Source organism: Anomalospiza imberbis, chromosome Z (assembly GCF_031753505.1).
Source record: "Anomalospiza imberbis isolate Cuckoo-Finch-1a 21T00152 chromosome Z, ASM3175350v1, whole genome shotgun sequence".
Lineage (NCBI taxonomy): Eukaryota > Metazoa > Chordata > Aves > Passeriformes > Viduidae > Anomalospiza > Anomalospiza imberbis.
The window spans coordinates 52,497,360-52,524,377 of record NC_089721.1 but is presented as its reverse complement, the minus strand read 5'-3'; the positions used below and the strand labels follow the sequence as shown (position 1 = coordinate 52,524,377).

At 37.9% G+C, this 27,018-nt stretch overlaps 1 protein-coding gene across 5 annotated transcripts in view; it reads right to left on the bottom strand.

Moving 5' to 3' along the window:
• Window positions 1-2,554: 2,554 nt before the first annotated feature.
• GRAMD2B (GRAM domain containing 2B) overlaps window positions 2,555-27,018 on the bottom strand; it is a 41,354-nt gene continuing 16,890 nt past the window's right edge. For 2 of the 5 annotated variants that reach the window (XM_068177437.1, XM_068177439.1), the window contains exons 2-13: window positions 18,538-18,660; window positions 16,390-16,471; window positions 16,020-16,086; window positions 14,999-15,102; window positions 12,892-12,987; window positions 12,147-12,218; window positions 11,949-12,029; window positions 11,202-11,313; window positions 9,403-9,525; window positions 9,126-9,213; window positions 8,539-8,640; window positions 2,555-3,852 (exon numbers count right to left, since the gene is read on the bottom strand). In XM_068177437.1, coding sequence (XP_068033538.1) covers window positions 3,684-3,852; window positions 8,539-8,640; window positions 9,126-9,213; window positions 9,403-9,525; window positions 11,202-11,313; window positions 11,949-12,029; window positions 12,147-12,218; window positions 12,892-12,987; window positions 14,999-15,102; window positions 16,020-16,086; window positions 16,390-16,471; window positions 18,538-18,660 — 1,219 coding nt within the window. In that variant the 3' untranslated portion in view covers window positions 2,555-3,683. Of the gene's footprint in view, window positions 3,853-5,051; window positions 6,256-6,904; window positions 6,999-8,538; window positions 8,641-9,125; window positions 9,214-9,402; window positions 9,526-11,201; window positions 11,314-11,948; window positions 12,030-12,146; window positions 12,219-12,891; window positions 12,988-14,998; window positions 15,103-16,019; window positions 16,087-16,389; window positions 16,472-18,537; window positions 18,661-27,018 lie in introns of those variants that run through there. The other 3 variants (XM_068177438.1, XM_068177440.1, XM_068177441.1) reach the window with 3 other exon arrangements.

The following is a 27,018-nucleotide window of genomic DNA, read 5'->3' as shown; positions in this document are numbered from 1 at the left end:
CTCATTACATGCAACCATCTTTAGCAGAACGGTTCTCTGGGTTCAAACCATAAACTTACAAGTGCCAAATGAGATGAGTCAATTTTCCCTCTTGAGCAAATTTGCCTGTCAGACTCAGATAGTCTCACCCGGGAAACTAAAAAGCAGGTGCTGGTAAAATCCTTTCAAATGACATTATTCCTCTGCTGTTTATAGAAGCATTCACACAGGCACTGAACACAAAAAGAACTGTTTGCTCAGTGTAACTGTTTGCTTAGTTTTCTGTCCAAATAGCCAGCTTTTTCTGATCATTACTGCAAGTCACACCTGCTCTGTAAATGCGAAATCTCCTACATATTGGGAATAACACCTCACTAACAGTTGAAACTGAACCAGCTGAGCAATAGCCTGCAAAGGCCTGGATATCACCAGCGTGGATATTCAGCATTTGTCAAGTGACTATGAGGCAGAAACACGGAAATGAAAGTGCAGGTGTAGCATGAAGCAGAAAGCGTTACCACACACTTGTACAAAGGTTCATGTGAAAGCAGTTAATAGTATTAAATTCAGATATACTCAGAAAAAAACACATACACAACTGTTAGTCTCTCCTACAAACATGAATGGGACCTACTACCTTTGATGTTCTGTTGAGAGGGAGGCTTTCAGCTGATAATACTTCCTGACTGGAGTGCTAGCTGCATCCTTCACACCAACAGTACCATTAACTTGATACCTTGATAGAAAACTAATTCAACAATCCCTGAATCCAAACAGCCAATACAAATCCTCATTACTTTTTTCACTAACTACAACTAGAGACAACACAAGTGATGTGCCCCTCTCGCCTTCCACCTCCAAACTCAAAGCATCTTCCCAAAATCTGGCACTATTAACTACTAGGTTCTAAATGGCTGGTAGAACTCAGCTGTTTTTCTAGCCTCTGTGCTGTCAAGGACAACAGGCAGACAAAACTGGAAAAACAAACACACAAGAAATTTTAACATTGGCTTTTTAAAACAGATTTCTATGCAGCCTATGCAGCAAATTATGAATGATTACTACCAAGAGTGTGTGCTAAGAATTTTGTGTGCATTTCTGACTTCCCTAAAGTCACACATCTTTCCTACCTACTTCTGCAAACTCCCACTTTTGCCAAAAGGCAAAACCCCTCCTTGTAGCCTTTGTATGCACTACCTGCCACAGATAACTGGAATAAGTCTCCCTACTCTTTAACAGACTCCCAGCTTTGGGGGAAGCAGCTTTTCCTTGCTTATCCTTGCTGCAAGTACTTCCTTCCCAAACACTGGGGCACACCCCCTCCACTCCAGTTGCAAACCTGAATCACAGGATTTAAATCACTCCACTCACTTCTAAGCTTTCTCCATGTGGGGGCCTTGCAGCACTCCCTGGAGTACCCCAATACTGCATGCTGCCCACCTGTGCCCTGATGCATGATGAGTATGACATCCTGAGACATCCTACTCTTCCCTCTAAGGGAAAGGGGGAATGAGGGTAGCACCTGAGGGGCAGAGGTCACACTGAACTGTGCCAGTGCGCTCACGTGGCCGCTGTGTCACAAGCCAACCCTTTCTCTGGAGCGTAGTTCACTTTCCTGTATTGGAAGGACACTGTTACACCTTTGTCCAGACTCGCCTCCCCTGGCATGCTGCTGCAGCAGGCTAAACGGCACACATCCACCTCTGATTGCTCATTCCACACAGTAATTATTTTGTTCCGTATGGCTAATGATAAGGGTTTAGCCTGCCTGATTTACAAAAGGCACCTATCAAATATTATCTCTCCCCGTTCTCCTGCAGAAAAGCACAGCCTTGACAATGTAAGGTAAGTAAAAGGCTAACTCAGTTCAGTTGCTGGATATAACCAAGTCTTCTTGTAGTTCCTTTTGATAAAAGTGACTCATGGCATCAGTTTTTCAACCACAGAGCTAAAGACTTCTGATACAGACTTAAAGGGAGAGGAGAAGGCAGAGAATGAGCTTGAAAGTCCAAAACATTACATAAGCTGTGCAACTGTAGAAGAAAGTAGGGAAAATAATGGAAAAAAATTAAAAATAACTTATTTCAAGAGTTTTCCTGTGAAGCTGAGTTTTCCAATAAAGTCACGATAGCTGCAGAAGCAAAGGCAGAGACTTCTATAGGGAGAACAGTCAGATCTCACAAATTTCTTACATACTGTGATCATGTGGAATCTTGATTCAGGCAGGCATGCTAGAGCCCTCAGAGCCCTGTAAGCTGCCTCACCATTCTGATACCCATCCAATATCCTCCAAGGAGAAAACTTGAGAAACTTGGGGAACTTGAGATAACTATTAACGTGTCCCCAAAACTCTGGGGGACAAATTTTCTCTTACTGTTGCCATTGAGATCCAGAAAGAAATCACACACAATGGAGTCAGAGGAAGGACTGCAGCAGGATGCAGTTCCTAACCCATTGTGTTGCATGCTGGGTTTTGCACAAACTTTGTCCCGTGAGGTGTAAGCCTCATGAATATCACACTTGACTAAAACTGATGGATGGACTTGGGTTCACCCAAATTATAGTATCGAGTCACTGGTTTTAAAAAAGTTTATTTAAACAAAATAGGTACATTTCACAGAAATGGTTATAAAATGCATAGCATATTATAAACAATACTGTTACTTCACAGATAGTAGTTATTATCCTAAATATTGCTTTTTTAAAAACTAATGAGCCTGTTTGGTGAATCAGAAAGCTAAAAATCCCCATCTTAGGCACTCTGGGAAAAAACAAGTATGTGATATAATGAAGCAGATGTCTACTTTTTCATTCACTCCACTGATTGTTTGTATTGCTGCACCATTAATTTGCCAGTTCTCATTATGTGGAAATATCCAGTCCCTGAAGTCACATACCAAGACTAGATTTCCATTTACTGGACTACAAATTGCACTTGCTCAGCCAACCAAAACCCCATACAACTCTAAGGAAAGCTGAATAAGGATCTTCACACTGATTAACTTAAAGGACAGAGACCATATGAATGGACAGAAAACAAGTTGTTTTTCTAAGTTGTGCAGGTGTGTCACATCCATACTGCTATTCAAAAGCAACTAGACTGCAAATTGGCAAGCCCATACAGATTTCAGGTTTGACTTCAATGGAACCTGAATGCCCAGCAGAAACAGACCTTACCCTCTGAGCAGAAACAGACCTTACCCTCTGTGGTGATACAGTGTCACAGAAAGTGGAATTGAGCCTTTTTACAGCACTGGAGAACTGAGCAGACCTCAAACATTCATGACTTTGCATACCTAAACAGAGAGGCATTTGTTTTCTGATCTTTGTGATGTCAGGGTGCAGAGAAGTAAGTAAAAATGAAGAATACAGCACCAATCCATAATCATAGCTAAAACAGATACCTGCTCATTCACACAACACTTCAGTACATGAAGCATGACTGACATTCTTCACATATATATTTGTATGACAATAGGCATAAAGTAAATGTTGAGGTAAAAGGATATGCACCAGGTTTGCACTGGTGAAAGCAACTCTAAAATCAAGCAAGCTATAAAATCCATTAATTCACACACAAAAGAGAAAGAAAAATCCCCACATTTTTAAAACATAGATACATGTAGACCAAACCATATGTGTTTGCAAAATATATAGATACATGCTGAAGAATCAACTGATGTTTTTGCATGATGACATGAGCTTTACAGTAGTTTAAGCTTGGCTTGGACTGAAAATAAAGAAGCTTGAACTCTGGCCAGCAGAGCTCCTTTGGAACGGTTTGTCAAGACGGAAGAATGAGGTCTGAAGCAGTCCAAGATCATTGATGTTTCACTCACCATCTTCAAGCAATTTTTGTAAGTTGTTCTGTATCTTAGAAAAAGAGAGGGAAAGAGTTGTGAGGCAAAAAATGCTATGCTTCATTTTAAATAAAAAAATAAAATCAAGACATACTCTTCAATATACTCTATCTAGATGTTAATTCTCTCACACCTTTTCATACCTATGGTATTCCTATTAAATGCTTCCCTTATTTTAAGTGTAATATAAGTGCATCAAATGGAACACCTAGACAATCAACTAGCAAGTTTCATATGATGAATATCCCCTGAAATTTTCTCCTATAGATTGTCTCCTCCATTAGTCAAAAGAAAATAAGAAAGAAATAAAAATCAGAGCTAAAAGCAATGGGACAAGAAACTGAATTATTTTCACCTTGATCAAAATCCAGTAAAAGCCTCAAACTTCCAAGTCATAGCTGTATAGCTAAATGGATAATTCAAATAGTTTTGTAACAGCTTCAGCCATGATATGCGCACAGCAAAGTATAGTCTTCTAACCATTAGCAGACATGTCCCATTTACCAGATTTAGTGAACTGATTGTGGGTTATCTTCCTTTAGCTGCAATCAAAGTAATGTCAGCCAGTTGTATCCTTGAGAATAATTTGAACAGACCTATTTTTACACAGCCTATTTATCCACTTTTCATCTCCTTGTCCTTAAAAGCAGAGAGGAGGGAACAGAGTGGGTCACATCCCCAGACACACATGTTCTCAATATCTCAGTATCTTAGTAACTTGCCAGCACTGGTTACAGATCTAGTAACAGCTACTTTCAGGCTTTTATTTGAGGAGCTACTGTACTTCCTGTTCAAAGATACCACTTTCCAGTCCTACATCATGATTTCTATCTCAGATGCACACTTTTCCCAAGAAGGACATTCTGAGGAAAGGGAAACAGTAAGAAACACCTAATTTTATGAGAGTTGCTTCACATGTAAACAGGAATTTCCTTTTAGCTTGGTAAGTTAGTGTAAGGGAACGAGTAATACTAGGCCATATTTTCCCTCCCACAATTTAATGCTTTATCCTTTGATAGACACAGTGCATTTTAACAAGTTCCTAAATGCAATTAAAAGACAAGTTAGTAGAATTTTGCTAAACAGTGATAGTTCCTTGGCTCCAAGTATGAAGGAGAACTTGTAAAAATCACAAGCTCACACTGAAAAAGTCATTGCAACGTATTTGTGCACTAACCAATTTTTAACTTGGTTCACTTACTTAAGCAGAGTAAGTTTTAGTTTTTAATCTAGATAATCTCAGTGTTCCACTTTACAGTCCTGTGGTCACAGGGAAAGTAAGGGGAGACATGACAAGTTATACTAGAACATGTATGCTACCTTTGCTGCTGCAGCCAGTTACCAGCACTTTTCACTAAAGCATATGAAACTGTTAAGCAACTGCAGTAACTTTGCTCAGAGAACAAAAAGCTATTATATTTCTAACCACTGCTCATCCAGATTAGAACAGGATATGGCAATATGCAGCTACAGGCAATTTTGATTTAGCTTGTATGCAGAGCACTTCATCACCCTGAATATTTGGCAGATAAAGGTAAGTCTCTAAGGCTCCAATCCTACAGACACTAAACAAAGAAAGCAAGACACTAAACAAAAAATGCACACCACTTAAGACTCTAATTCAGGACAGAAGGTCACTTCTCTGGGAACAGCTGAATGACCTAACTATGCAGCTGTCCATTACTGTCTCCACGCAGAGACTATATAAGGTAGTGGGACAGTGCCTAGCCTTGTTGCAAAGGGCTGGCTGGCTGGCTTCCCACTGAAATGAGGTCTCCTATTAACCATCTTGCCAGCCTGTCCCAGACAGCCAGAAAGCAGTAACCTCTTAAATGACCTAATCTGGCTGAAGATTGTCTATGGTAACCATCTGGTAAGCATTTTCCCTTTGTATTCACACTGTTATTATCCAGAAAATACAGAGGGGTGAAGACAGCATTACTCTAGATTTTCATAGCCAAGAGGGTGAAGATATGGGGGAAGAAACTCCCTTTTGGCAGTAGTTCTAAAACCTATGCCACACTTGTAAACAGTGATATTATATAGTCTTAGCTTTATGCTATTTGAGAAATTTGGTTTGGGGGAAAAAAGGTGTTGAAAGACCTTGGCACAGACTCAGTTTTAGAAACAAAGGCACAAATATCCCATGTGACTTAAGCTCAAAGGAATTCAAGTAACTTTTGGTTTTGTTCCACTAGTGCTTTTGTCATGCTCAGCCTGTGTATGTGTACCCAACACACAGTATTTCACCCACTGGTACCAGATGCATTTGTCAAGGTTTGGGGGCACGTGAGGCAAGGTCTGCAGGGGCCACAGCAGTGGGCCAGGGCCAGGGCCTGCCCTATGCTGGACACAGCCTTAGCAGCAGCATCCAGCAGACCCATCACAGGGCACAGCCATGAGAGCAGTGGAGCCCCTGGTAAAGTGTTTTAGAAAGGGAAAAACACCAAGTAAGGAAAGAAGATCTGCACACCCACTTGTTTTGCACAGGCTTCCAATTTAAGTCACCAAATACATTTAGCTTTCCAATTAGAGAATGGTAAAAAGCAAGGGTCAGGTATAGGGAATTGCACAACTGGTGCAGCAGTATTTGTGTTGCTGAAGTAAAACAAGCAGATCTCAGTCACTCTGTGTGAAGAAGCTGACTACATATGTAAGCAGGCACCATTTTTCTTAATCAAAACCCCAAAACTCCAACAAAAGCTCCAAACAGAAAAATTAATCAAATACTAATAAATGTTGAGTTCAAAATCCTTAGCTCTGATGGATTAAAAAAAAAAAAAAAGTTGAGATCACTACATAATGCAATAATCACCCCTGAAGTGTCTGCCTCAGGGACACTTGGCTTGGTTATAAGCTTCAGCACAAGGCAAAGCTATTACACATACCAATGTTTATACTAGGGTTAATTTATAGTCCAAAACCTAGTCCTTTGTCTAGGAAAACATGCCACTTTTGGTATTGAATCTGGGGGTAATTCAACACTTCTCAAGATAAAAGATCATAGAAACACAGCAAGAACCTAACTGGTCTATCAGCATTTGCATTATATCACACGATGTTACCTTTTCCAATTTTCTAAGATTAGCAGTTAACTCATCACAAAGGGCGTCAGCATTAATTTGCAGGTGAGATCCCAAATCTTGGTGCACTTGATGTCTGTCGAATAGAATGAAAAAATAAGTGTGACAGACTTTAAAAAAGAGGAAAACAGAACTGGATACACATGTAGATGGCAACAGTGCCAAAATTGTAAACTGAACTAGTTTACAGAAAAAAAAGTGCTAAGTCACTTCTTGTCTACATTTTTTACATGATCTCATTTTCCAGAAGTTTGGATAGAACACTTTAGAGCTATTTAAACCGAAGAGCTCTGTAAGTTCAACATCCTGCGACTTGGAGGAAATCGTAAGGCCCAAGCCCTTGACACTGCAGGAGTGCACATTAAATCTTCCTTCCTGTATCTTGTACTGTTTGGGATCAGAGCAACAGAAACAGGACTTTCTTGTGTTAGTGTTTCTGAAGAGGGATATAGTACCCTGCTAATAAAAATATACCAGAAGTGAGAAAAAAGGCTTTTGACATTGCCTACTATGTGGAACAGGTTTACCCCACTTCTTGCATTATAAAATGGTAAAATGTAAATGCAAGGCTGCATAGATAGAGCACCATTTCCTTCCTATCCCTTTTTTTATGAAGAACCTGCCTCTGTCTTCTGACACATGCATACAAATCCTACTGCTTTCCACAGATGACAGCTGAGACCAGTTGGATCATAAACAGCACAGTCATTGTTTGGTATGACCACAAGTGCAATGTGAGTGACCTGTTTTGTCATGGATGGGTAATCAAAGAAAGTTGAATTTAAAAGCGCACTTATGTAAGAGCTTGCTAAATTTGAACCACTTTGCAAACAGTTCCACCATGCCTGAGTCAGCTCTGTCTTGAATTTTATTTTTCTCTTCTCTTTTTCATGTGGTGCTTCTCCAGCTGTCATCATTTCCACTCATGTTGCATGTGGCTGCAGATGTTGCATGGAGTTTAAAATGACTTTTGAAACCATATTTTTCAGAGCAGCTCAGAGAAAAAGTCTGTTATATGAAGGGTAGAAGACTTAATGCAAAAACTAACGCTCAATAAACTGATTAGTATTCTCACCAGTATCCAGTTTAACTTCCTAAGACAAGAGCAGGGAGCCAATACAACTTATAGAGGCAAACTATTTTGGGAAAAAACCACACACCTCTGCACTGCCTCTCCACTTAATGTTTGCATATTTTCTATCTATGCAACATGGAGACAAAAAAAAATCCCAAAAAACTAACTGCAGGGGCAGATGACAGCCACGACTCCAGCTACAGAAAGGAATTATTTATGCAACTATGGTCCCTTTCCCTATTTCCTCTTCAAATACAGAGACACCCATCTCTTGGTGTGTTTGGATTTTGCTTTGGTTTGGTTTTGTGGTGTGAGGTTTTTTATTTCAGAAAGACAGGCTATCAGTTTCTAAATGGTATACAGACAACACAAAGCTTTATACAAGCAAGACAGATGTATTAGCTGAAAGAGCGTGAAGTATGTTTCTAACAAACTAATCAAATTACTCTAAGACTGAAGACAGAAGTTACACCTTTTTCATGGAATCATTGCTCTGGAAAGAAATTTTAAATCCCCACTATTTTTCCAGAGTTTATCTTACTCCTTAATATGCGAATCAAAGGCCGTCATGGACATAAGGCGTTCCTCCAGGACACTGATTTTATATCTCATGTAGAAGGTAGAAAGTATTAAAACACAAACACTGTAAGAGAGCAAAATAAAGTGTATCAGTTAAGGAAACTTTGGCAGTACCTGATAAATTCGTTGTTAAAAGCCATTTAAATTGTTACTTGCACGTATTCAATAATAAAGGTATTGTTCTTAGAAACATTTCAGGAATACCATCAATGGCATTCAGACAGTTATGAAAATCTCAAACCTTGAGTATGTGTTTGCTAAGTGGCATGAAAAAGGAACCTCTGCAAGTACTTCAACACTTTTAACATTTTCCGAATCAAAAGACCCTTTGCTTTTAAAAGTAAATGGCCGGTTTAAGTATAAGCCTGTCACAGCAGGCTTATATAGATATATGTATATACACATTTCTGGGAAGTGTAAAGACCACAATTCCCAATAATTTCCTTTTCTCAAGTAAAGCTTAGATTATATCCATCATGCTTACATTATATCAATCATGTAAACGTAAGAAAATCCTAGTTTTTGACAATCTTGTTATTGCTAACTTACAGAATTGCATAAAATACAAGTACATGGTTCAGAGATAAGAGCTTTTGGGACTTCACTTTGTGGAGGAACCTGAAGGCTTCCGAATGGCCTGCAATGGAAAAAACCAAGTCTTACTTTGAGCAGAGCAGACCACAGAATATAAACAGTGTTTTGAAGAATTCAACAGATGATGCAGAGGGAGAAATAAGAAAGAGATCTTCCATGTTATGTGAACTGACATACTTATGCAAACTTATCTCAGATCATTCCAGCTGAAGATCTGTCCTTGATTTCTTACCATTTCGAGGACTGTTTCGGGCTTTTCCATCAGGCCCACGTTTGCTATGCGCATCTGAACGAACAGACTTGGCCTCTGGCTTGGAAACTTTCAAATGAGTCTCTGTTTCAACAACGTGATAATCTGGGAAAAGAAAGAATTTTAATAAAGGTGAAATACAAAATTAAAGGAAATTGCTGATAGCTCATTTTGGTCAAGAAATAGAGGAAGAGGAGAATATTAAAAGGTGCATTTCTGTACTTTTGGGTAAAAAGTAGAAGTTGGTTTAGTATCCTTGAAACAGTTTACATACTAATTCCACATCAACACTAAATAAAAAGAAGCACCTGGATTGAAAGAAGATGATGTATCTTGCATTTATATTCCAGATCTTTTAAAATATGGCAACCCATGAAGATCTTGAAAGCTACTACTGAATTTCTAGGCAGAAGATTATAGTCACAAAAGTAATCTCTCAAAAGGCCTGAATTTGCTAGAGTAATGATTCCAAATTACTTTAATAGCAACACCAAATGAGGATAGTGCATTGTTACTTTAAAAAGGACATTAAAACTCCCTTTCCTGACTGTCTTTAAAAATGCCACTGGTATCTTGAAAGAAATAGAACAGAAAAATCTAATCACACTCAGTTTTATGCTCGAGCTGTTTACCCTGGACTTGCTCTACTGATGTACAAAAAACAACCATGAGTGACAGATGTGCTATCTTTGACCACTGCTTTCAATTCCTTTTCCTAGGATGGTTCTTTGCCTGGATATTGGTTTTCATTTGTGGAAAAATAAATGGTTTGAGCTAGTTACTAGCCATCAGGAAGTAACACAACAAGTTAAAGCATTATTTAGAAGCATTTCTGTGGCATGTGATGATACCACAATTTAATGAACAGCACCACATAGTTAAAGACAGATGCACAGTAAATATCAAATACCAATGAAAGCAAATAACTCCAAATCATTCTGCTGAACAAAAGACACAGAGCAAAAAGGAGAGTTAATAAAAAATAACATGATAGAGAACTACTATAAAAATGACAGTATCTTTCAACAGTTTCTTATACAAATTATAGTCAAGATGGAACCCAGAGTACTAACAGCAAAAAAACACATTAATATCTTAATATATATTAATTATACAAGAGAACACTCTAGGTTTTCACAGTAACATTCAGCATGAGCTACACAAAACAAGTATTGCTGTACTCATGAAGTTATGAAGTATGAGTTATGAAGTGAGTTTCAATCAGAACAGCTGCTAGTTAGGTGAAGAACTTGAGACAAGAGATTACAAAGAGTGTGGTAAAGAAATAACGACTTTGGATGGTATCTTCAAATATCTTAATAGCTGCAAAGAATAAAATGAACGTTTAAAAAACCCCACCAAAAACATGTCAAAAATAACCTTGATGACCAAAAGCCACCACAGTACAAAGTGTTATTAGTATAGATCAGAAGTTGCACTGTAACATGAACTACTTAAAATGGGTTTTGATTGTTCATTTTTCCTTTGGGTTTTAAAGCATGAGCAGCTCCTACGTTCTATTTCTGTTCACATGGCTAAGCAACTGGAACCAGTAGCGACAATTTAGATCTGCTGATGACTAAGTCATTGCCTGAGTCTGGATTACAGAGGGCCATAGTAACAGAAATGTAGATACTGAGGCCTTGAGGATGATCTCAAAATTTCCTTTCTGGCAATTCTCCAGGACCATGGAGAATCTAGATTCCACATCAGAAGGGGATACAGAAGCAAAACTGAACTAGTCCATTCTCCTTCTCTTGGGGCTCCATGATCCCACTCACCTTGGAAGCACTCCAGCTCCGGTGTCTGTGAGCCTGTGCTGCTGGACTCTTCCATCTCTTGTCTACGCTGCTGCACTATTCCATCCAGATCAGAGTAATCTTCGTTGAAATCCTGATGGGGAGAATGAAACACAAAAAGTCTCAGCTTTGTTCTAAATCGAAACAATCTAATTTCCTCTAGAATCTGAACAAATGATCAAAGCTTTAGAACTGTTTAACTAGGAACAATCTCTGTTATCAACATGTTGAGATCAAGCTAAAAAATAAGCTCCATAAGATCACCAGAATTCAAGCTTCATCTCCTGCCTTGTCTATAAGAAAGACTGTTAAGTTAAAGTTGTGAAGTCCAGGAGCAGTTCGCAGACTTAGACTCTGTCATCACAGGCTGCTTCACAGCTCTTTCAGATGAGTGTTTTACAGAGTTTTACAGAAGAGAGGTTTGCTACTAGAAACACTGCAAAAACTATCTATGGCAGACTTTATGTTAGTACAGTGAAATCTGACTGCTAGACAGAGATACGAAGAACATACAGACCTTGAATAAATCCAAAGTGTACGCATGTATATAAACTGTACGCCATGGATAATAATGCCAATTATTCCAACTGTTTTCCACTATTAAATACTCGTGGAAATTCTAGAAACAGATGTCATGATTTTCTTCAGTTTCTTTTCTTCGGGCATTATAAATAGTACTTGCAATGAAAGATGCCATGCAACAAAAGAACAAACTTCTAAGGCATTTACCAGGGGCAGAGTTCTAGGGCGATCAGCCCTGAAGCTGTTTTCTGCAGAAGAGGGATTTGGACTGTTGCCCATGCTTGTATCCTGAAAAAAAGCAGAACTTTTAACAAGGAACACAAGCAGAAAGTACCATTTCACAGCAAGATAGCAGTAATAATGAACACAAAGCTACATACCATCTTCACTGCCACTAGTACTTACGTCAAGATGTGTACAGATAGATTTTAATAGCTTGTAGGTGGTATCTCTGGAGAGCAGTGAGACAAACATGTACTGCAAAATAAAAGTTCCATGACTGTTTGCAAAAGACAGTCTTCCTCTTATCTAAATAAAACTTGGTGATTTTGCTAATGAAGTAACAATTTTCAAGAACTTTAGTATGGCAGGAGAAACCTGAGGTCCTTCTAAGCCTTATCACTTGATGTTTATCACACGAACACAGAACAGGTACATAAAAGTTAACATGTAGAACAAGAGCATACTCCAGATCTGTTCTGTCATTTAAAAAACATTTTTCATGCCGTGTTTTACCTACCCCTTAAAAAAACTCCAAACAAAATCCCAAACTTGCTTTTATGTACTGTCTCCTGCACCCACAAAATATTTGTGCAATAAAAATGCATTGTTTCTTAAACTGCTCATAGGATAAGCACATTTTCTACTGATTGATGCAATTACAATTTCTGAATATCATTGTAAGCAACAGTTTTTTGTGTGTCTAAGGTATGAGTGGTTAGGTAGGAGATACAAGTAAACGGAAGAACACTGACAGAGGTGCTAACAAAGAAGGTAACTCTAAATGCATGCACCTCCTGACTCAGCTTTTTCTTCTGGTGCTATGAATTCTTGGAAAAAAGGGAATGAATGATTACAGAGGGCATGTGGCAAACAGAGATTCTATTCTGTATTTTCTCACTGAAATACCTTGTCCTCTACCAGTACTTACCCTATCTGTCACTGTTGCTATGATCAGAGCATTTGGCACAAGAAGGGCAGTTTTGGTTTTCTTCAGAAGTGTCACTGACAGCACAGGTATACTAATCTGAAACAAGATCAATGTAGCATTGGAATCCCAATACTGGCATACAAATCTGCATCACGCTCTCTCCCGAGGGGCCAGCCCAGCTACTGGGATAAGCCAGACCTTCACCATTTAAAGATGTCTCTACTGCCCTTCTGAATACTATTATTTAATGTAAAATAAGAAATAGTAATAATCTGAAACCATACCTAACTACTTTTACTTCAGCTTTTATAAAATGCTAACCCAGACACTAGTTTGTGTCTTCCTTTCCTGATCCCTTCTGGCTCTCACAAGACTATGGGATTAGTGTAATGCAGATCAGCAAAATTAACCAATCTTAAAGCTATGCTTCTTTGTTTAGAAACCAAATGTTTCAGAACATATCAGACAAGAAAAGCTTGTTGAATAATGTGCATAAAAGTCTTCACACCATTTACAGATCTGCAACAAGCAGGTGAGTAAACAGCTTGTCCTTCAGCAAGGTTGAAAGACACAATACTGACACACCTGCTGATTTCAAGTGATTCCTTTGTGTACCAAGGAGGCAGTCTACATTTACATTGAAAAGTTCTCAATTTTCCTTCCTTCTTTATGTTTACATCCAATGCCATTAGTGTAACATCTACTAAGTTTCAGAGTATTTAACTTCAGATATTCTGCATGGGCTCTTCCTGTAAATCCCAATTTACAAAGGTAAAAAAAACCTGGTTGGAGACAGTGAGTTGAAAAGCCTAGAGATTTAGTGAGTTAGGCAAATACAATAATCCTGGATATGTATATAATATAAGATTATATAGAGTACAATATATCTTATAAGATAATATAGATTGCTAGTACAGCAGCTTAAATTTTACTAAATTGCAAAGATAGTCGTTACTAATATTGAATGACAGTAGTCAACCAGTTGTTTTTTGCTTTGTGTCATACTGCTTTCACCAACATATACACCATCCACCATATACACTGTCTATGACTAGTAGAATCCATTAACCAGAAATCAACAATAGTCCTGGGGCAAGTAGTGGAACACAATAACCCATAAGGTTGCTATGGAAATGTGCTGTCAATAATTTTAAACATTCTATAAACCTATTACACTTTACAAAAAGCCCTTTAACAAGAGATGGCAAACCATCAAAACAGTTTACCACAGAGAAATGAGATAATCTCAACCCCTAAACTGATTTCAGGATTCAATTCACTGGATCTAACCAGGAACTTTGTTCCAGGATGCACCTGAAAGGAAGAAGCCAAAGAAATCCTTGAAGCAAATTGATCTGTTTCCTCAGAAGAGGTCAAAACCAAAGCAGTTTATGTAAACAAAGTGCACTCCAAAAGGTCTGAAGCAACAGAGCAAGTCTTTGTTTTTTCTCTATGCATATAATTCACCTCAGAGGTACTAAGCTTTACGTGAATCACCAAGAAAGATTAATTTATGATCTTCCCAACAGTCCACATCTCAGTTCTGATCTGCATACTGGGCTCACAAGTAAAAACCTTGCCAACTTGTTTTTCTTTTATCCTGTTCTCTTTTTATGCAAAATGGGACTGCTAGAAGAATCCTTCAGAGAGCTTTGCTACTCAGGTCAAAAGCCAGTTTTAGTTCTTCCTTTCTAAATGCTTAAATATGCTTGATCCTTCTTTCCAGTGCCTCAGCTATAGCCTTGGAGCCCTTAATGTTTTTCAGCCTTCATTCCTCCTGCTCCTCCTCCTTCTCTTTAATGTACTTAACCCTAGAGAAACATTTTTGCAATTTGTGTTACATGGGTTTGACAATGCCCTCACTGCTGCTTGTCAGATCCTTTCATCTGTTTTTTCAGACATGAAGTCCTTAAACAAAAGATTCAATGTCTAATAAAAATAGTGTTCAGTTATAGACTATATTTCAAGCACCACTTATAAACAGTGACTGTATTCAATAAAACTTGGAATTATTACTATTCTAGCTTTGCACAATAATTTGAACTTCTGGTGATGAAAAAATTGTTAAGAACAGCATTACCATTCTATACAAAAACATTTTACTAACCTTAGTGTCTTTACCAAAAACCTTGGAATGGAAGCAAATCCAGTTTTCAGAAAGGAATAACTTTCCTTGATACAGAATTTCTTTCTGCAGAGCACAGGTAAAGCCTGAAACAAACAGAAATTTTATAATCTTGAATGTAATCACAACCCAAGCCAAGCCAATTTGGCTTCTACTCTGTTCTTTTTACAAAGCTATGATACGTTTAAGTTTATACCTTTTGATTAACATTGTCAAACCTCAAAATTTTCAGTAAGTTTAATTAATACTGACAAGCTCAGAAGATGTCACAGGCCTAAGTTTAGACTCAAAGTATTTGAAGGACAACTGAAATTAATAAAATGAATAGCAACAGGCAACTGGCCTACAAAGGTCAAAAATATTTTCTGAGAGAATAAAACCTAGCTTCCTATACTAACTTCTAGGTAACTGTATTACTTAAATGTGAAGAGCTTAATGAAAGGTTTTTGTCTTTAAACTTCCATCTCTATGGCTGTTGTCTAAACTAGATGTCTAATAGAGATGTAACACATGTAAAGTAATACTGCTTTTACTTCACAGACATTGAACAAACCATCTCACTCATGAACCACCTTCCCTGCATTCATTTCAAGAAGCATTTGCTACACATATCTGTGTAAAATTCCCTTCTTATATGTACATCATCATTAAAACATCATCAACAGCAAAATCTCAAGCACTCAAGCTAAATCACTTGACCAATGCTGTCTCAAGTACCATCTTTATTAAGGAAGATTCAGTACCAAAAAATACTGCATTAGGCTACTCTCCAGGAATGGCAAAGTGGGGTACAATTTCCAAATATACCAAACATGCAGAAATTTAAGTTTCCCAAGATTACAACAAAATGCCCATTGCATGTGGATCAAGGCCCCGTAGCTCTAATCAACTGGAGTTAAAAGTTTTTAAAATTTAGGTAGCTCCTCTTATACATCACCATATTTGTTTGGTAACAACATTATCTAGGGTCCACAGCCAACAACAACACGGGATTAATACTTACTTTGTTTCAGTGGCTCATCAATGGGAACATCTAGAAACAGCTTATGAAAGTGTGCGTTTGCCTTCAGCTAAAAAACAAAAAGCCCGACAACAAAACCAAACACACTTTATTAGACAGTCTGATAATTAAGTGACCTGCTCCACTTCCTGTCCTCCACACACCTTCCCATTCTGTCCACTTGTTTTGCAAGAAATCCTCCTTTTTTTCTATGTGGCTATTAAGGCTATATTGTGCTTTACCCAGACATTAATACACTGATGACAAAGGAACCTGCGTCCTTATACAACCATAAACTATAGTGTTGCTAAACAAAAGCCCTGTCATGGTAGTTTACTTTTACTCTATGTGAGCAGACGAGTCTCTGTCTTACCTGATTTGAGGCACGTTTTTTCCTTTCAATCTTGGAGTCACTCTTGATTGTCAGAACTGGACTATCTGTGCTGCTCTTGGTCCTGAAGATTTAAAGCATTTGATGTAAGCCTGGCCCCATTTCATTGGTCTTGGTAAGTTACCAACAGGATGTGCTTTTTCATGGAACATAATAATCCTTTAGATAAATTATCTAAATCATCAATGATTATGCAGAGATAAAGAGAAGCATATCTTTTCTTAAACTGCATCAGTCTGCTGCGACAGTCTGATGAAGGTCTCCTTTTAATTTAGAAGGGGTATTCTAAATAACCAACTAGTTGCTAAGGAAATACAAAAAGTTCAAAACATTTTTCCAACTTAATGAATTATCACATTGCTTAGCTTCACCTTTGCTTCTGGGCAACATGTGAAATACTAATACTAAGCAAGCACATTCCTTACTAATTCAAGGGGGAACGGAGTAACTAAGTCAGCTCAGAGTAAATTCTATTGTGACTGCTTGCAATGGGTAACAGAGCAATTCAAGATAAAATGATATAAAGCTTAGTAGTTGAGGTGGAAGGCAGTGTACAGAAAGCTATGAACTTGTAAAACAAGCTGTGAGCTCATTTGAAAAGTGCAACAAAGAAGAATAGGTGTACAAGTCAGAGGATGGCTATGAACTGTATAATGTAGTGTAATGAAATCATTAAGACAACCAGCTACCCTATAGGAAATGAAATGGAATTTTGAGTGCCAGTTGTATACGTAGCTGTACTTGTACAGCTCCAGCCATTTATACTGGGAATCCAAACAAAACCTCAACCAACTTTAAAAAAAAAAAAAACAAGTACAGATCAAATTCTCTGTGGAATGGCTGGGAAAATCAGTTTTGCCTGTTTGATACAGGACGAATCAATGACACAGATTCTTCAGAAAAACAAGCAGAGAAGTAGGACAACTTTCATAAATCACAAAGAGGAGAACACTCTCTCTGAGATCTATGTGGCACAGAATAAATGCATATTAACATACTAATAAAATCAGGTAGCTCTTTTTCAGAAGTCCTCAGATGCAAACTGAACAGCAGAATTAAAAAACATATCACAGGACTCACACTAAATGACCTGAAAAATATGTTGTGGTAAGGATACAGTAGGGAAATAAAGGTGCTACAAAAGTTTCCATTACTGCACAATATGAGTGAGAGGAAGAAAAACCCTGAGTGTTATGGAAACAAAGCAGGAAAGAGATTGTATAGCAATCTGACTTAGACAGCAGAGAAACCGGCTGCATATCCTAGGCAGTCCCTCATAGAAGAAAACTCTAAAATATATGAGTACACGTATTTGTGTGCTTATGTAAAGTACAGGTCAAACTGAAACAAACTGCAAGCTTCACAAAAATCTTATGTTTAGCCTTCACCAAAAGTAGTCAATTACAGCATATGAGAGGTAAGATGGCAAAGTTTGGGGGAAAAAAAAAAGATAATGTATTCCTTCAAATACCTTTTCCTCAAAGATGCTTCATAAAATTCAATTATGTTTTTTAAAATATTTGCCTTGTGGTCAAAACAACAGTGTCAGGCTGACCACTGACTTTTGCACTGATAGTTCAGCTGACAAAGTGAAAGGGATGCAAAAGTTCAAGCCCTCCATGTGGGATTTTAGCTTCTTTTAGAAGCACTTAAAATGCATTCCAGTTCTCCAACAAAAAAAGAACGAGTGTCTTTGTGGGGACATTAAAAAAGTCTGATGCAATATATGGCACAGAGTCCAAAATTAAAACTTATGTTTTACCATGTGCAATCAATATTCCAGCATGAAAGTGTTCTGGAAATAGGCCAGGACTAAAACTGCAGCTCTGTTTGACTGCCTGTCAAATTGATTATGAAAGGAATGTAACTAGCAGTGGCACCAAACAGTGCAATATATCTTTTCCTAGAACAAGGGAACTAAACCAGCGCAGGGTCTAAATGCTATTGTATCTGCTTGCAATGGGTAACAGAGCAACTAAGGAAGATGCCTGGATTCCAATTCACTTGCATAGTGTGCAAGCTAACCCTAGGATATCTGATAAATATTGCTACTCAGTCTAGCTTTTGAAGTGGGTTGCAGCCATTCTAATTATCTTACTAGAAGAAAACTGACAGTATTTCTGACATTACCTATCAACATCAACTTTTTTCCGATCATCAAAATACTCCGTTTCACTGGTAGGGGTCTGAAGCGATACAGTGGGTGATTTTCCAACCTTTCTTTTTTCATCAGTTCCATTTTCTCCATCTGAACTGCAGGGGGAAAAATAAATTAATAAATAAATAAATAACCAAAGAAATAGAAGTGTGTATTACAGGATTCACAATAATGTTGAATGTCACAGCAACATGTTGACAATACAGCATATATTAAAGAACAAAATTGCAACTTATATTTCTGTTGAGATCCCTGAAAAAATCTTTGTCTACGGACTTGACAGTACTATACATCTGAGCTCCAGTACTGGAATTTCGGCAATGAAAAGCAGAAAATTGAAAGACTGCCATGGATATCTCAGCATTCATAAAACTTGTAGCTCCAGCTTCCGTTCTGAAGAGAATGTCTCGTTAAGGAAAAATGCATTCCATGTTCAGTACTCAGACTCAGATGACTAATGGAAATAAATTTGATTAGCAAGCCACGAGAAGAACATCTTGCATGACAGCACTTGGTGCTTAGCAGATTATTTGTGGCTCAGTATTGCAAGAGGAAGATGGGTCCTATTTTGCCTCTTGCTTCCCATCTTCTATGAGCATCCACATGCAAAATCTTCACAATAAAGGTTTCTCTCCAAGTACAAAAAGTATTGGTTTTATTTTACAAAAGCAGCACTGCCACCACAGTGAAGCACATGCCACCAGCATGTGCCACTGCTTCAGAAACGTGTGTTACGGACCCAGAGTCTGAAGGCTAAGCAATGTGCTACTAGAGCCTCCCCTGGCTTCCCCTTCCATAACTTTCCAACAAAATGACAACTCAGAAAACTTAGGGAAAAAGAGCTGTTATTAATAATGGAGTGTGAAGAATGATGATACTTTAAAAGGACGTGACAAATACATACACACACTTGACTGCAGAATCCTGAAGCTTCACAAAAACTATAGGATGCTCTTAGGATTAAAGAGGAAAACCAAACCATGTCACCCATTATTTTAATGCCTGGCCTGAATGACGCCATTTACAGAAGCTTTCCATAAAATGTTTAACTTCTGCTATTTTACAGCAAGACTAGAGCCATCATGTGACACTGTCTTTACTATGAACAATTTTTTTTTTCTTACTAAGGCAAAAGTTTTGTTAACAGAGGTTCTCAAACTAATTTAATCTTCCTTTAGGAAGGGCATAAAAAGATCTTTTGCTTTTATTACACTCTGATGAGTAAGATCAGAAGATATGCCTCACCTTAATTGAAGTCTAATGAGGTGTTATCCTACCTCACAGATAAACTAGAGCTTATGTCACAGGACAAATGCCAGGATTCTCAAGGCATCTTATATTCACATAGAGCAGTTATTTCCATATCTAAGCCTTCTTCAGCATCCTTAGCACTCCCCACCACAGGGGCACTGAATTCCTACTCCCTAAGTCACATGCTATTACTGTGACTTTCAATCCTTTCAATTATACACAAAGCCAATAAGGAAAAACCCCTATTATTTCCCCATAACTTCACTCTTGGATCAGCTCTGCCTTGACCATGCATCATCAGCTTTTATTTTCAGTCAACATAAATGACAACTAAATAGGAAATTAATGAGATTCAAATGGAACCCAATCTGCCTGAAAAACCCAAATAAGCAGCTTTATGCTGTTTGAGATTTTAAACAGACAGACAGACTACCTACTCAAGGTGCTCCCTGCAAGCATAGGGGAGTTTGCATTCCAAAAGTCTGCAAATCCTGAAAACGTCTTATTCACAGTCTTGCTATTTTTCTATTACCCACATCCTTGGGCTCCAAGAGTGGCCAGAGAATACCAGAAATGAGTGGGATAAGGAACAGGGTGAGGCAAAACTTCCAGATTCAAAAAAAGCTTAGCATGAAAACTCCCAAGTGAACAGAACTACATAACACAGCATTGTTTTTAAGATTAGTTGCTTGAGCCTGAAGCCTGACTGGTGTCCATCACTGCCTTGGTCAGCCTACTATTCTCACAGGGCAATGCTACCAACTGAACAAGGAGGCCTGTCTCACGTCTCTATAGTACAAATATCTTAAAAAAAAAACATATAACACAGGCTCTACCACTCACTTACATCTGTCAGCATGCTTAGATGCTTTGTTGCTGCTTTTTTTACTTGCAATTCATACTCCCTTTCCTTCATCCACTCTTTCTGTTTTCCCTACTAACTACTACTAGTTCTCTATCTCTACCATCTGAACCGATTCCATCCAGCAGCTTTCAGGTGGCAGAAAGCTCAGCCATCCCAATATGCTAATCCTGCTGACAGTGTGGGAATGCTGAGCTAACTTGTGCCAACCTGTTCACCTCTCCAGGATGCCTCCTGAGAGCAGCAGCACAGCTGTGAGGAGACTCACCCATGTAACACATGACACTGACAGTAGCAATAGGGTATATTCCTACTAGCTGATACAGTTTTACCACTCTATCTTTCACCAGATGTCCTTAAGCATCCTTTACATAATGAAAAACTACAGATGGATTTGTCCTTATATTTCTGATAATTACAGCTCCGCACAGCAGGTGTTTTCTAAGTATCAGAAGAACTCCTCACATTCTCATGAATGAGTCAGAACTCATAAATGCTTAGTAAAAAGAGCACAAAAGTCAGGAACAACAATAACAAATTAGATTAAGAGCACTTAAAATCACTGTAGTGATTGATTCTCACTGCAACTATTGGGAGTAGATGCACATTAAAAACCACTGGATTTACAAATGTCAGGGCAAAGCAAAAGAACTTTGTGACATTGTGACCACTGAAATAAAAAAAAAAAAAAAAAAACCCAAACAAAAACTCAAATCCGAATCTCATATATTTGGTACTACTACCAAGCCCATTAAAATAACAGCTAAAAGAAAAGTAGTCTCTAGTTTCCAAATAAAGAACAGTTGTCATAGGGAGTATTTTCAAAGCCAAGTCCTGCACCTACAGTGGAATTCTACACTGCATCTAAGTTAGTTAACATAAACATTAGTTGTGTTTAAGTCAAAGTGCTATGAAATACATAAACCAAGGCAGTGGGCTAAGTTCCATTCTAATGTAGTTCAGAAACACATTATTCATCTATAAATTTTAAAAGCTAGAGGAACTTCTCCTCTTCTGATCTGAATGGTTTCTGGGAAAACAAAACTTTGTGGCAGACGTATGTCAAGTTCCTTGCATTGCATAAAATTCTCTGAACTCCAAACTTTCTTGTTTGCCATTAACCTTCACCAGGACCGGAAAAATTCAGACTCCCTGTGTAAGTTACCACATTACTGGGAATTTTGCAAGAGGAAAAAGATTAAATACATTAATCTAAAATAGCAACTTTGCCTCTGTTCCTTTCAAATATAGTTTGAGTAATAAGCATTGAACAAAAACAATGAGAGAGAGAAGTGGCCAGAAACACCTGCTGTCTTTGACAACCCCAGTACTGAACCAGACACAAACACTTCTCAGGCATACACAAGAGAGACCAAAATTCCAGAACTATATGGTAGTTACTGTCTTCAATTCCCTGCAACCACATGAATCCTTCTACAAAGCTTCCTCAGGAAACCAACACTACTTGGTCTGCCTGACAAATGCTCTAGAAGTTCAGAAACCACAATAAATTGTGACAAACCAGTCTGCCAGTCCACAAACTGCAGATCAGTTATGTAGTAAGAAAAAAGACCTGTTGAATAATCAGAGATGTTAGGTATATCATAATTTGTTTGCAAAACTGGAGTCAATGCATATTTTCCAAGAGTTTAATGTAACTCAGCATTGGTGCAACATTCCTTCTGGGGATGGAGCATGCATATTAGGACACCATGGTACTTTAGAAGCCCTGTTGGTCCAGTTTCACTTGTGTAATACAAAAATGATTAATTTTGCAACAGCAGTTAGACTGCTGTATTACTGCAAATGATCAACCCAAGAAGTTGGGGAATAATTTCTCCCCAGATGTCCACAACCACGCTTGGTACAACCCGAGAAAATATCCATCGCAAATACAATGACATTCTGTATCTTTTGGTTCTGTTTGATTAATTGGGTAGCTGTGGGCAGACTGACAGGATTTGACAAAGGAATCAAAGTAGTGTGAACAGTCCTAACACTAAGAGATAGTGTTATTTAAGCTAATTCTTACTTCCTTACATGAGTCTATGCAGGTAAAGGACTGTATTACTTTTACAGAAACTTAAAGTCAAAGGGAGAGACTTCAAACGTCTAAGGATCCCAAATAAAGATGACAGACTTTGGCAGGTTTTTAAAAGCAGAGAATATGGAGCAGGATGAAGAGACTTATCTAGGCATTGTCCAAAAGATATACCAGCAACATGCTTCAAGCAGAGATGACTACAAGAGGGTAAGATAGAATGTACCAATGCTTGGAAGGACATTGTTCAGCATGCTGCAGGTCACAGGTCTCTTCCTAAGCACTTATTTTCCTTGACCTATCATGTACTTGAGAAGCAATCATCTCCAACTACCTTTTACTCAGACTAAAGTCTTGAAGTTTTCTTTCAGAAGAGATGTCCCATCATTCTACTAAATATTTTTTCTATGCCACACCAGTCTGAACAAACCCTTTTTTTGCATGTGTAATCAAATTCTAGAGTGCTTTATCTGATGAGCTTGCATTCATACTGTACACAGTTCAATTACTTCTCATGTGGACTGAAGAAAATACTTTTCCACTGTATATTCTCCCACTGTCCCCTCCATACTGGAAAACTAGCAATAGTGCTCAAATTGAGGATTTAGGTGTTGTCTGTACAGTCTGGTCACTCAGAAGCAAAATGCCTCCTTGTAGCTCTACAGTCATGCTCTAGTGTTATGTGGCACACAACACTGTTTATATAAGATAACACATCTCCCAGAAACAATTTCTCAAAATGTTGTGATTTAATCTGCTTTGAAGACCACATACCATTCCTACCATGCAAATGGACCGCTAGACATTGACTGTCACTGAGACACCCAAATTATCAAAACAGGCAGAAAATGAGCTACAGCTACTCTAATCACAAAAGGGCAGAAAACTGCTTAACAACTGCTATAATAGGTGTTACATTGATACAATGTATCCATTTGGTATTAGTATAATTCCATATACTTAGTACATAGCTTGTACTTAAGGCTGAAATCTGAAGAAAAGAAAGCAGCTGACTGTGAAGTGCACAACTTTGTATGTCTTTTGTACAGTTAATCTACAGCCAGCAGATGGATTTATACCAAATACAGAGAGTAGCAAAGCATTAATGATGGTGTGGAGATGTGAAACCCTGCATGACAGAGAAGGTGAGTTTGCCAATATGAATAGGTATGAACCAGACTGAGATTTAACTTCCTCAGGTTGTTCAAGGAGCAGGCTAATTCTCTTCTCATGAGATCAAACATGGCATAATGGAGGCAGAGTTACACAGCTGCACATTAACTGTGTAAAACATGCATATGGATGGGCACGCTTGCACATAGACCACATGCTTCTCTAGGCATTTCTAGGATGAAACACATCCGTAGGCACAACTGAAATCTGGATGTCAGATAGCACTAAAAGAGAAATGAAACTAATTGTTTAGGACTTCCTCAAAATCTGAAACTAATTTTATATATCAAGTTAATTAATTGCAGAAATGCTTACTGTGTTCTATTCCACATCTACCTCTTAAAAAACAATTACTCACCTGTGAACAGTTTCATATGTTTGTGTTGCAATGTCTTCATTAAAAACTCAAATTAAATTTTGGATTCAGTACTGAAAAGAAACCCCTCCAACACTGTTAAGGACAGAGAGAGTCAGGTTTTTCTCCTCAGCTGAATAGACATTTCACATAATAACTAGATCAAGTTTCACACTGCCTTACCACTTGGACATCAGCAAGATCAATGTGACACTGCAGACGTCATTAGCAAGTATGTAAATTCTCTGCTCTAAATACCATCTATTATTAACTGTCTGTATTCCCTGTCTAATCAAAACCAGACTACTATCAAGTTCCACAGGGAAAAAAAAACCAAAAACCTCACAGAAGAATTCCCTGTGCTCTGAAACCAGAGACACTATAACAAGATATTTTACTAAGTTAACACTAGAACAGGAACACAAGCCATTTAGCTCTCTTGTCTTCTCAAGAGTTTCCGTTTCATGTATCTACTTCAAAAAGCAAAAGCCCTTTCATATGTATCTTCACTCAACTCCACAAGATTCCCATAATGCAGTTTCCATGGGAGTTTCAGTAGGATGACCAACAACTATTTATCTGAACATAGGCAAAATCAAATCTAGCACACAACAGAAATCTTTGACAGACACATTTCTGGGGGAGAAAAAAAAAAAGAAGATGAAGCAAAATAGCAAAATACACTCATTCACCTCTACTTTGAATGGGAGCATGCGTTTCTTTCATTCTTCAACCTGCTTGCATCCTTTAGGAGAAAACGTTTTCATATCTCCTAGTTCTAGCTTGCCTAATCTTCTAACCCAAAGCAGACAAAAATAGAATCACAATTCATACTGAAAATGCAGTGTACAGTCTTAACTCACATTTTTATCTTTAGTTTCTGGAAGTGACAGGCGAAAGGGAAAAGAAAAAGTCCTGATTTATGACTTGTCCAGGTGCAAAAAAGAGCGAAAAGGCACTTAAGTGCCAGGTCTATTAATTGTTCAATACCAAATTAAATTAAAAAGATAAATACTTCAACTATGTACAATTTTTATGTTCAATACCACCATATAAACATCTATTAATCAGAGCTGTTCCTTAACCCAGGCAGAAACAATATGTATCCATCTGAAAAAATAAAAGCATCTTTACAATCACCAGATCACCAGAGAATAATCATAAAGGTTTGGCCTCATTGCCTGAAGCTGCACCTCTGCTTTCTGGAAGAAGAACTCCAGAGAAACATACCTCAATGACTTGGATGCCAGTTTTTCAGCATTAATTGTGCTTTTGAAAAAAACTAAGTAGTTACATCAGACTCAAATACATAAAAAACAAAACAAAAAAAAACCCAAAAACTACTAAAAACACCCAAAAACCAAAATGCTAAAAAAATAAAAAATAATCAGACACTCAGACACCCACAATTATATTAACAACTATTATTAAGAATGCAGTTATAAAGCAGAGGTCTGGAAATAATCTTATCAACACTTTTATTCCATTCTTGGCTGTTAAAAAGTGAAGCTACCATGAAACCCTTGACCAGCAGCTTTGGTTCTATGGTAGGTTTAGAAATAATGACTCACTATGCTGCACAAAAAGTGTTCTAATCAATGTACATGAGAAAAAAAAATTATTCTGACAGGTTATATATAAAGAGAAGGAGGGCTGGATTTTCTTATAAAGCAGTGCCTTTGAAAGCCGGCATTGATAAAAGATAATCCAAAATAATTTATAAGATTTCCCTGTTTAAAGTGTGTTAGATTCTTCTCCTAAATATCTTATTTACATTTTTGTGAGGTTCTCCAGCAAGAATAGTGCACAACACATCCAAATGAAAAACAATGTGATGAAAATGAACTTCTCATTGCTTCTATCTACTGTGCTTTATCACGCTTTCCTTGTTTAAAACACAATACGAAACAAAATTAGAAGTTTCAAGGAATACTTGAGTACAATTTTGATGTTTCATCACATATTTCACCAAGGACAGAAGTGAACCATTCACCAAGGACATGACAATGCTGAATTTCCCATTATTATCTTTTCAACCTATGACTATTCTTACAAAACCACTCATGTGTTCATGGAAAAGACCAGAACAATGTGGATAATTGAATACAAAAGCTTCCATTTCACACTAGGAAATACTAGCTCCCAACAATGGGTCTAAGCAACACCAGTCACAACAGCGCCTTTGACTGTGACACTGAACATAAGGAACCGTTTTCCTTCCAGAGTCATGGAAAAAGGTAGTCTTATTAGGATCAGATGTGACATGTGGTAGTCAGACACCTGCTAAGGACAACTGGATTTTCTATTTTCACCACTTTTTTTCTATTTTTCTATGTCACCACGACACTGAGTCTGAATGCTCTCAAAGCCAGCTTCTTGAATCTTAGCCTGTCCACTGGCCACAAGCTGTCCCTCATGGCAAAACACACTCACTCTTATGCCGGCCGTAGCACGATTACATGTGTTTTAAAATTTCTCTAAACCAAATAGGAATATATATAATCCTGTTACTTACTGGACTTCTGTAAGATAAAACTTCCTTCCTGTTCACAAAAAGGCTGAACAAATCTAAACAGGTCTTCTTGAACTAGTATGGCATAGATGGCAGCTACAAAAGTGTATCAAGAGTCTTTTACCTAGGTGGCCTGTCTTCAACAAACAGACTGAAACTATAGCCAGAAGGTTAAACTGAGGCACATGCAGGACATGCCAGGGTATGGCTGGTTTTATGGGGGATGTACAGAACTGCTGTTTCATAGTCAGATAATTAG